The sequence below is a fragment of the Centroberyx gerrardi genome, chromosome 22, assembly GCF_048128805.1.
Source record: "Centroberyx gerrardi isolate f3 chromosome 22, fCenGer3.hap1.cur.20231027, whole genome shotgun sequence".
NCBI lineage: Eukaryota > Metazoa > Chordata > Actinopteri > Beryciformes > Berycidae > Centroberyx > Centroberyx gerrardi.
This window is the reverse complement of record NC_136018.1, coordinates 822472-832380: the sequence shown is the minus strand read 5'-3', so window position 1 is coordinate 832380 and position 9909 is coordinate 822472. Positions and strand designations below refer to the sequence as shown.

Genomic DNA, 9909 nt, shown 5'->3' with positions numbered 1-9909 from the left:
AATACTTGACCACTCCTAGGGAGCGTAGTTCCCTACTGCTTTCCTATCCTCATGTACTTCATTGGATGTGATGAGATGTGTGTGTGTGTGTGTGTGTGTGTGTGTGTGTGTGTACGCGCACCAGGGGGAACACATATGGATCGTGCTGGATGGTCCGGTGGATGCGATCTGGATTGAGAACCTGAACTCGGTTCTGGACGACAACAAAACTCTGACGCTCGCCAACGGAGACAGAATCCCCATGGCTCCCTGCTGCAAGGTGACATCCACTCCCATCCTGTCTGCTTTACTTTTTTAATTAGTTATTGAATTTTTATATTCAAGAGCAGCATAAAGGAGCATGTCATTAACACTGGGAGTCAGCAGAGGTGAAAAACATGGTGAATGTTTCAATACAATGAATGAATACAGTAAGAAGGCGCATAAGGAACACAGATAACTATCAATTGAAAAGAAAAAGGTAAACTCAAACTCACAAGTCTCAAGTTAGTTAGCTAGTTAACTGACTTGGACTTGAGTCAGAGTTGAGTCACAATTTCAATTGCTTGAGACTCGACCTGATGCATGAAGAGAAGACTTGAGACTTGACTTGACTTGGGTTCTGGTGACTTGGGACTTGACTCTGACTTGTACTTTGATGACTTGAAAAGGTTTCTAAAGTCTTGACTTGAGATCTTGTGTTTGTGTAAATGACTTAGATTGAAAGTGATGAGATTTGTTCCAGCAGACGACTGAATTTAAATTCTGTTTTCTGAATTTGTATGGAATGATTGAATTTATTGAAGTTGAAACTGATTATAGAAATCAAACTCATGATGCTCTTACCAAGTTTTTATCCTATTAAAACCATATTGCATTGAAAAGTCCTAGATATTTAGTTTTCTTTAAGATATTAAATTGATACTGGACTCTTGATTTGTTCTGACTTGACTAGAACACTTGTCTGTTCTACATTTAGACTTGAGACTTGACATTAATGACTTGGACTTGACTTGGACTTGACTTGGTATCTACATTTAGACTTGAGACTGACTTGGGACTCCCTCTGCCCGGTCTCAGGTTGTGTTCGAGCCTCACAACATCGACAACGCCTCCCCAGCCACCGTGTCTCGTAACGGCATGGTGTTCATGAGCTCCTCGGTGCTCGGCTGGAGACCCATCCTGAACGCCTGGTTACCAAAACTACCTCAACACCAGGCTGACGCTCTGCAGCACTGCTTCAACTGCTGCTACCAGGTGAGGAGAGAGGAGGAGAGAGGAGGAGAGGAGAGAGGAGAGGAGAGGAGAGAGGAGGAGAGAGGAGGAGAGGAGGAGGAGGAGAGAGGAGGAGAGGAGAGAGGAAAGGAGAGGAGAGAGGAGGAGAGAGGAGGAGAGGAGAGGAGAGGAGAGGAGAGAGGAGGAGGAAGAGAGGAGAAGAAGAAGAGAGGAGAGGAGGAGAGGAGAGGAGAGGGGGAGGAGGAGAGAGGAGAGGAGAGGAGGAGGAGAGAGGAGAGGAGAGGAGAGGAGAGGAGGAGGAGGAGAGAGGAAAGGAGAGGAGAGGAGAGGAGGAGAGAAGAGAGGAGAGGAGATGAGATGAGAGGAGAGGAGGAGGAGGAGAGGAGGAGAGAGGAGAAGAAGAGGAGGAGAGAAGAAAGGAGGAGAGGAGAGGAGAGGGGGAGGAGGAGAGGAGGAGAGAGGAGATGAGAGGGGGAGAGGAGAGGAGAGGAAAGGAGGAGGCGAGGAGAGGAGAAGAGAGAAGAGGAGGAGAGGAGGAGAGGAGAGGAGAGGAGAGGAGGAGAGAGGAGAGGAGGAGAGAGGAGAGAAGAAGAGAGGAGAAGAAGAGGAGGAGGAGAGAAGAAGAGGGGAGAGGAGGAGAGAGGAGAGGCGAGGAGAGGAGGAGGAGAGAAGAAGAGGAGAGGAGGAGAGGAGAGGAAACAAGAGGAAAAGAAAAGTCATTTAAATTAAATATTTTTCTGCTTGTCTGTCTGTTTTGCCCCCATAGTCAGAAAGAAGAGAAAAGACCAGTAGAGATGAGTAGAGACCAGTCGAGTAGAGTAGAGTGAAGCCTTGCTATTAAACTGCTATTAAAGACACCAGGTTAGAATAGACCAGAACAGTGATGTGTGTGTGTGTGTGTGTGTGTGTGTGTGTTCCTCCTGCAGGATCTGCTGGACTTCGTCTCCACTGCTGTGTCTCCTAAGATGCAGCTGCTGGAGTGTATGTACATCAGACAGACCCTGGACCTGCTGCAGGTGAACACAGTAGACACCACAGTAGACACCACAGTAGACACCACAGTAGAATCCTGCTTTCCTCCATTGTTGTTGTTGTTGCTGTGACTTCCTGCTCCGCCTCCCCTCTGGCCCCGCCCACAAGACACGCCCACAGGAAGTGCTTTACGCCCCAAAACGCCCCGACATCACCAGAGAGACCAGTAATCCTTTAAAACACCCTTACATTTACATCAATTCACCCCTTAATTCATGCAAAATCCCCTTAAAATGAGTTACGGGAGTTATTCATGGAGGAGACCCCATCAAAACCTCCTTAAACTCCCCTTAATGTTTGACTGCTTACTTTGTAATTTAATGTAAAATTCAGGCAGACAGGAACTTTCCATTAATAACTCATTAATAACCTGTAAACCTGCACAAAAGACATGAAAAATCCCTTAATTTCTGAATCAACCCATGAATAAATCCCTTATAAACCCATGATACTAACCTTACTTTATTAAAGCTGTGTTATTTTTAATGGCTAATGAGTTTATTTAATGAGAAATTAAGGGCATTTCAGAGATAAAATTAAGGGGTTTGGTTTCGTAGTGAAGGTAGAATACATCCTTTAATTTGTGGGTATTTTATTGTGAAAAAAGTTGCATATTGGAGCTTTGTGTCTGGGCCCAGATTGGATCCCAGATCCTTTTTCCAGTGGATCCTCATGATTACATTTACATTTTAATTAAACTGGAGCCACTTAACAAAACACTTAACAGTGTTTCTGTGATTCTCTGCCGTGCTCTGGGCAGCAGAGTGTCAGGACAAGTTCAGGTTGAAGACTTTGTTGCCCCAAAAGAGAAATTTGGCTTGTTGCAAAGCATGAAACCCAACACACACACACACACACACACACACACAGTAAACACAATACAGAGAAATATACAAGCTGAATTAAATGAAGAATGGACAGAACAGAAAACAGAATGAGGAAATCAGGGAACTGGGGGAATTTTGTTGTGTTGTTTATTTCTTCTCTCTTGTTTTCATTTGTTTTGAGGTGTGTGTGTGTGTGTGTGTGTGGGGGGGGGGGGGGGTGGTTCACCAGCACTCATTAGTAATCTGTTGTTTGTGTGTTGAGGGTTTGCTCCCAGCGGCGGAGGAGAGGCAGGGTTGCCATGGAGACGTGGGTCGACTGTTTGTGTTTGCGGTGATGTGGTCTCTGGGAGCGCTGCTGGAGCTGGAGGACAGGGCCAAGATGGAGGCCTTCCTCAAGGTACCAGTGTGTGTGTGTGTGTGTGTGTGTGTGTGTGTGTGTTTTTACAGTACACACACATACACAGGCATGAAAGATGTTTAAAGAATTTTTTTAAATTTTCTCCACACTGATTGATTGATCAACTCAAGGTCGTGTTTTGTTTTCTCTTTCAATTTGGATATGTAGATTTTGGGAAATTAACTCTTCACACTGCATGTATTTTTTCCAGATGTGTGTCAGTTTGAAAATGTGTGTTTTATCGTCGCCTCCCTCTGCAGGGCCGCTGCTCGTCTCTGGACCTGCCTCCGACTCGGGACGACCAGACCGTCTTTGAGTTCACCGTGGACCAGCAGGGGGAGTGGGAGCACTGGTCCAACAAGGTCTGAACTCTCTCTCTCACTACCTTACTGTCACACTTCAGTCACTTCACCGGCCCTCTCATCCGGAGAGACTCACAGCTCAATGTCTCGCTCACAGACACTGTGACAGCACACATGGCTGCTGCGGATTTAACCTGAGAGCCAGTTTAGGATTTTACTCTTAAAGATGAACAGAACAGAAGACGGATGCTTCAAAATCTGGACTAGAGCAGCTTTCATTTTTGGATTTAATCAAATACTGATCACAAATTCAATGACAACATGATTTTTTCCAGGTCCCAGAGTACATCTACCCAGCAGACCATGTGCCGGACTACTCGTCCATCCTGGTGCCCAACGTGGACAACGTCAGGACGGACTTCCTGATGCAGACCGTCATGAAGCAGGGGAAGGCTGTGCTGCTGATCGGAGAGCAAGGCACCGCCAAGACTGTCATGATTAAGGTGAGAGAGAGAGAGAGTGAGAGACTGGTACATATAAATCATATAAATATACTGTATATATATCATATAAATTAGTTCTCTCCATTACCAGCAATGTTAAGAAGCCAGCTTTGTCTGTGATCACTGATTCAGTGTTTCAACACAGTCCAGCTGTTGTCACTGACAGGTCTTTCTGTTTCTGTTGTCAGACTGAAACACGAGAACAAAGAGATTTGATCGACAAAAAATCGGTCAAAAAAAGGCCAGTACATAGATCTCGCCTTGTTGGCAGCTAGGAAGTGCATAGCTTTAAATTGGAAAGCACCCAAACCCCCAGTAATAGTCCACTGGTGGAATTATTATTACATTATTAGGTTTTAGTACATTAACAGGAGCTTCTGTCAAAGTGTCTTTGAGCAAGGCTTCATCCCCAAGAAGACTGTTTGTACTGAGCAGCTCCGTTGCTAGCTTGTGCTAACTGTCTCCCCGTCTCTCTCTCTCTCTTTCTGTCTGTCTCTCTCTCTCCCTGTCTCCTTGTCTCTCTCTCCCTCTCTCCCTGTCTCTCTCCCTCTCTCCCTGTCTCTCTCCCTGTCTCCCTGTCTCTCTCTCTGTCTCTCTCTCTCTCTCTCTGTCTCCCTGTCTCTCTCTCTCCCTGTCTCCTTGTCTCTCTCTCCCTCTCTCCCTGTCTCTCTCCCTCTCTCCCTGTCTCTCTCCCTGTCTCCCTGTCTCTCTCTCTGTCTCTCTCTCTCTCTCTGTCTCTCCCTGTTTCCCTGTCTCTCTCCCTGTCTCTCCCTGTCTCTCTCTCTGTCTCCCTGTCTCTCTCTCCCTGTCTCCCTGTCTCCCTGTCTCTCTCTCCCTGTCTCCCTGTCTCCCTGTCTCTCTCTCTCTCTCCCTGTCTCCCTGTCTCTCTCCCTGTCTCCCTGTCTCTCTCCCTCTCTCCCTGTCTCCCTGTCTCTCTCTCCCTGTCTCCCTGTCTCCCTGTCTCTCTCTCTCTCTCCCTGTCTCCCTGTCTCTCTCTCCCTGTCTCCCTGTCTCCTTGTCTCTCTCTCTGTTTCTCTCCCTGTCTCTCTCTCTCTCTCTCTCTCCCTGTCTCCCTGTCTCCCTGTCTCTCTCCCTGTCTCTCTCCCTGTCTCTCTCCCCGTCTCTCTCTCTCCCTGTCTCTCTCCCTGTCTCTCTCTCCCTGTCTCCCTGTCTCTCTCCCTGTCTCTCCCTGTCTCTCTCTCTCTCTCTCCCTGTCTCCCTGTCTCTCTCCCTGTCTCTCTCTCTCTCTCCCTGTCTCACTCTCTCCCTGTCTCTCTGTCTCTCTCTCCCATCTCTCTCTATCCCTGTCTCTCTCTCCCCTCTCCCTGTCTCCCTGTCTCTCTCTCTCCCTGTCTCCCTCCCTGTCTCCCTCTCTGTCTCTCTCTCTCTCTCCCCGTCTCTCTCTCTCCCCGTCTCTCTCCCCGTCTGTCTCTCTCTCTCTCTCCCCCTCTCCCCTGCAGGGCTACACCAGTAAGTTCGACCCGGAGCTCCACCTCAGTAAGAGTGTGAACTTCTCCTCGGCCACGCTGCCCAGCATGTTCCAGAGAACCGTCGAGAGCTACATCGATAAGCGGATGGGCGCCACCTACGGCCCGCCGGCGGGACGCAGGATGACCGTCTTCGTCGACGACATCAACATGCCCGTTATCAACGAATGGGGAGACCAGGTCGGCGTTCGGACTCTCTGATTGGCTCTCTTCTGTTTGTTCTGTCTTTTCCTTCTCGTTTCTTCTGTTTCTATCTTTGCTTCACTCTTTGCTTTTGTCTTTTTGTCTTTCAATCTTTGCGCTTTCTTTCTAATTTTATCTAATCTATCATTTTTTTTTGCTTAGACTTCACATTCTGCTACTTCTGTCTACTACTCAGTCAACCAATCAGGTTGTTTGTATTGTCCCCGCCCCTTCTCCCCCTCAGATAACCAATCAGATTATTAATATCGTTTGTCCTCTAACCCTCTGTCCCTCAGATAAACAATGAGATTATTGATATCTTTGCCCCGCCCCTTCAGACAACCAATGAGATTGTTGATATCTTTGCCCCGCCCCTTCAGACAACCAATGAGATTGTTGATATCTTTGCCCCGCCCCTTCAGACAACCAATGAGATTGTTGATATCTTTGCCCCGCCCCTTCAGACAACCAATGAGATTGTTGATATCTTTGCCCCGCCCCTTCAGACAACCAATGAGATTGTTAATATTGTTAGTCCCTGCCCTCTCTCCCCTTCAGACAGCCAATCGATTGTTGTCTTTGCCCTTTCCCTAGATAACCAATTATATTTTTGAGTTCTTTGTCGCTCCCCCTTTCTACCTCAGATAACCAATCAGATTGTTGATATCTTTGTCCCCGCCCCTTTTAGTATTCAGATAACCAATCAGATTGTTGATATCTTTGTCCCCGCCCCCTGTCTCCCTCAGATAACCAATGAGATTGTGCGGCAGCTGATGGAGCAGGGTGGGTTCTACAGTTTGGAGCGTCCAGGAGAGTTCATCACTGTGGTCGACGTACAGGTGAAGCTGGTTATTATGGACACACCTAGCGGGAGATTTATTAAAAAGGACAATGACAGGGAGGTCGATCGTGTTTTCCTTCGCTTTCTCTCTAAAATCTGCTGTTAAGAAGAATGCATTTTATTTGTTCTGGAAGGAAGGAATGAAGTTTGTTTCACACTGACTCCTCCTGTCCTGCCTGGCAGCATCACTGAGATTTATTCTTTATTTTGTCTCTGACACATTTTCAAAAACATTTGGATTTGGTTCCCTACAATGACAACAGACAAACAACCCTAACAGAGTAGTGTAGTATTGATCAATTCTACAATAAATATCATGAAACAAACTGCATCATATCATCAGACCAGACTGGACCAGATCCCATTTTTAACAAAAAGCCAATACCAGTCGGATATATCGACAAACTAACATTTATTAGAGATTGAACAGACTGTCTTCCACTCCATAACACAATATACACTACCAGTCACTTTTTAGAATAACAGTAAAGACATCAAAACTATGTGTTAAACAAATCAAAACTAGATTCTTTGCCTTGATGGAAAGGCAAATACATAGGATCAACTTCACTATTTATATTTGTCTAAGAAACTAATTTCAAGCATTGAAGCAGAAGCCTTTAGATCAAAACGGCTTTAAGAGAATGAAACACAGAACATTCAGTGAGGCGGGTCCAGCCTGTGGACTGGTAGTGTGTACTTGTGTGTTACTTCTGCCCAAAAAGACATGTGAGTAATGAGTGTAATGTGCCGTACCAGCTGGTAGCAGCCATGATCCACCCCGGCGGCGGGCGTAACGACATCCCCCAGCGTCTGAAGAGGCAGTTCTCCATCTTTAACTGCACGCTGCCCTCCAACTCCTCCATCGATAAGATCTTCGGCACCGTGGCTCAGGGCTTCTTCTGCCCGGAGAGAGGCTTCCCCCCCCCGGTCTGCAGCCTGGCGGCCGGCCTGGTGCCCACCACCCGCCGGCTGTGGCAGGCCGTCAAGGCCAAGGTGACACCTCACTTTACACTGAGGAGGGGGGGAGCTGTCTGTAAAGAGTGAATGGGGGGGGACTCGAGTCACATGACCTGGACTCTAGTGGCATGACCTGGACCTGAGTCACAAGACTTGGACTCGAGTCACATGACTTGGACTCGAGTCACATGACTTGGACTGGAGTCACGTGACTTCGACTCAAGTCAGAGTTTTAATTGCTTGAGACTTGACTTGGTGCATGAAGAGAAGACTTGAGACTTGACTTGACTTGGGTTCTGGTGACTTGGGACTTGACTCTGACTTGTACTTTGATGACTTGAAAAGGTTTCTAAAGTCTTGACTTGAGATCTTGTGTTTGTGTAAATGACTTAGATTGAAAGTGATGAGATTTGTTCCAGCGGACGACTGAATTTAAATTCTATTTTCTGAATTTGTATGGAATGATTGAATTTATTGAAGTTGAAACTGATTATAGAAATCAAACTCATGATGCTCTTACCAAGTTTTTATCCTATTAAAACCATATTGCATTGAAAAGTCCTAGATATTTAGTTTTCCTTAAGATATGAAATTGATACTGGACTCTTGATTTGTTCTGACTTGACTTGCTGTTCTACATTTAGACTTGAGACTCGACATTAATGACATGGACTTGACTTGGTAATCTACATTTAGACTTGGGACTTGACTTGTGCCTCAAAACTTGTGACTGATGAGTGAAGCTGACTTGGTCACACCTTTGAGAAAACTGATCACTGCACTCTGACATCCTCTCCTCTCCTCCTCTCCTCTCTCTCCTCTCCTCTCCTCTCCTCTCTTCTCTCCTCTCCTCCTCTCCTCCTCTCCTCCTCTCCTCTCTCTCCTCTCCTCTCCTCTCTTCTCTCCTCTCTCTCCTCTCTTCTCTCCTCTCCTCTCCTCTCTTCTCTTCTCTCCTCTCCTCTCCTCCTCTCCTCCTCTCCTCTCTCTCCTCTGCCCTCTCCTCCTCTCCTCTGCCCTCTCCTCCTCTCCTCTCCTCTCCTCTCTCCTCTCCTCTCCTCCTCTCTCCTCTCCTCTCCTCCTCTCCTCTCCCCTCCTCTCCTCCCTCTCTCTCCTCTCAGATGTTGCCGTCTCCTGCTAAGTTCCACTACATCTTCAACCTGAGGGACCTGAGCAGGATCTGGCAGGTAGAGACTCTGTCGTCCCTCGATCACTAGTGACTGAGTATCTGAACCGATCACTAGTGACCGACGTATCTGAACCGATCACTAGTGACCGAGTATCTGAACCGATCACTAGTGACTGATGGATCTGAACAGATCACTAGTGACTGACGTATCTGAACCGATCACTAGTGACCGACGTATCTGAACCGATCACTAGTGACTGAGTATCTGAACCGATCACTAGTGACTGACGTATCTGAACCGATCACTAGTGACCGAGTATCTGAACCGATCACTAGTGACTGATGGATCTGAACAGATCACTAGTGACTGACGTATCTGAACCGATCACTAGTGACTGATGGATCTGAACAGATCACTAGTGACTGACGTATCTGAACCGATCACTAGTGACCGAGTATCTGAACCGATCACTAGTGACCGACGTATCTGAACCGATCACTAGTGACCGAGTATCTGAACCGATCACTAGTGACTGATGGATCTGAACCGATCACTAGTGACTGATGGATCTGAACAGATCACTAGTGACTGACGTATCTGAACCGATCACTAGTGACCGAGTATCTGAACCGATCACTAGTGACCGAGTATCTGAACCGATCACTAGTGACCGAGTATCTGACCGACGTATCTGAACCGATCACTAGTGACCGACGTATCTGAACCGATCACTAGTGACTGATGGATCTGAACCGATCACTAGTGACTGATGGATCTGAACAGATCACTAGTGACTGACGTATCTGAACCGATCACTAGTGACCGACGTATCTGAACCGATCACTAGTGACTGAGTATCTGAACCGATCACTAGTGACCGACGTATCTGAACCGATCACTAGTGACCGAGTATCTGAACCGATCACTAGTGACCGAGTATCTGAACCGATCATTAGTGACCGAGTATCTGAACCGATCACTAGTGACCGACGTATCTGAACCGATCACTAGTGACCGAGCATCTGAACCGATCAC

The 9909-nt window shown here is 47.0% G+C and overlaps 1 protein-coding gene across 1 annotated transcript in view; it reads left to right on the top strand.

Annotated features, from left to right (window-relative positions):
* LOC139912429 (dynein axonemal heavy chain 5-like) overlaps positions 1-9909 on the top strand; it is a 67908-nt gene that overhangs the window by 25672 nt on the left and 32327 nt on the right. The window contains exons 34-43 of the mRNA XM_078291516.1: positions 125-259; positions 1060-1236; positions 2142-2231; positions 3337-3471; positions 3732-3833; positions 4109-4276; positions 5737-5943; positions 6693-6785; positions 7547-7783; positions 8866-8931. Of these exons, the coding sequence (XP_078147642.1) occupies positions 125-259; positions 1060-1236; positions 2142-2231; positions 3337-3471; positions 3732-3833; positions 4109-4276; positions 5737-5943; positions 6693-6785; positions 7547-7783; positions 8866-8931 (1410 nt within the window). The remainder of the gene's footprint in view (positions 1-124; positions 260-1059; positions 1237-2141; positions 2232-3336; positions 3472-3731; positions 3834-4108; positions 4277-5736; positions 5944-6692; positions 6786-7546; positions 7784-8865; positions 8932-9909) is intronic.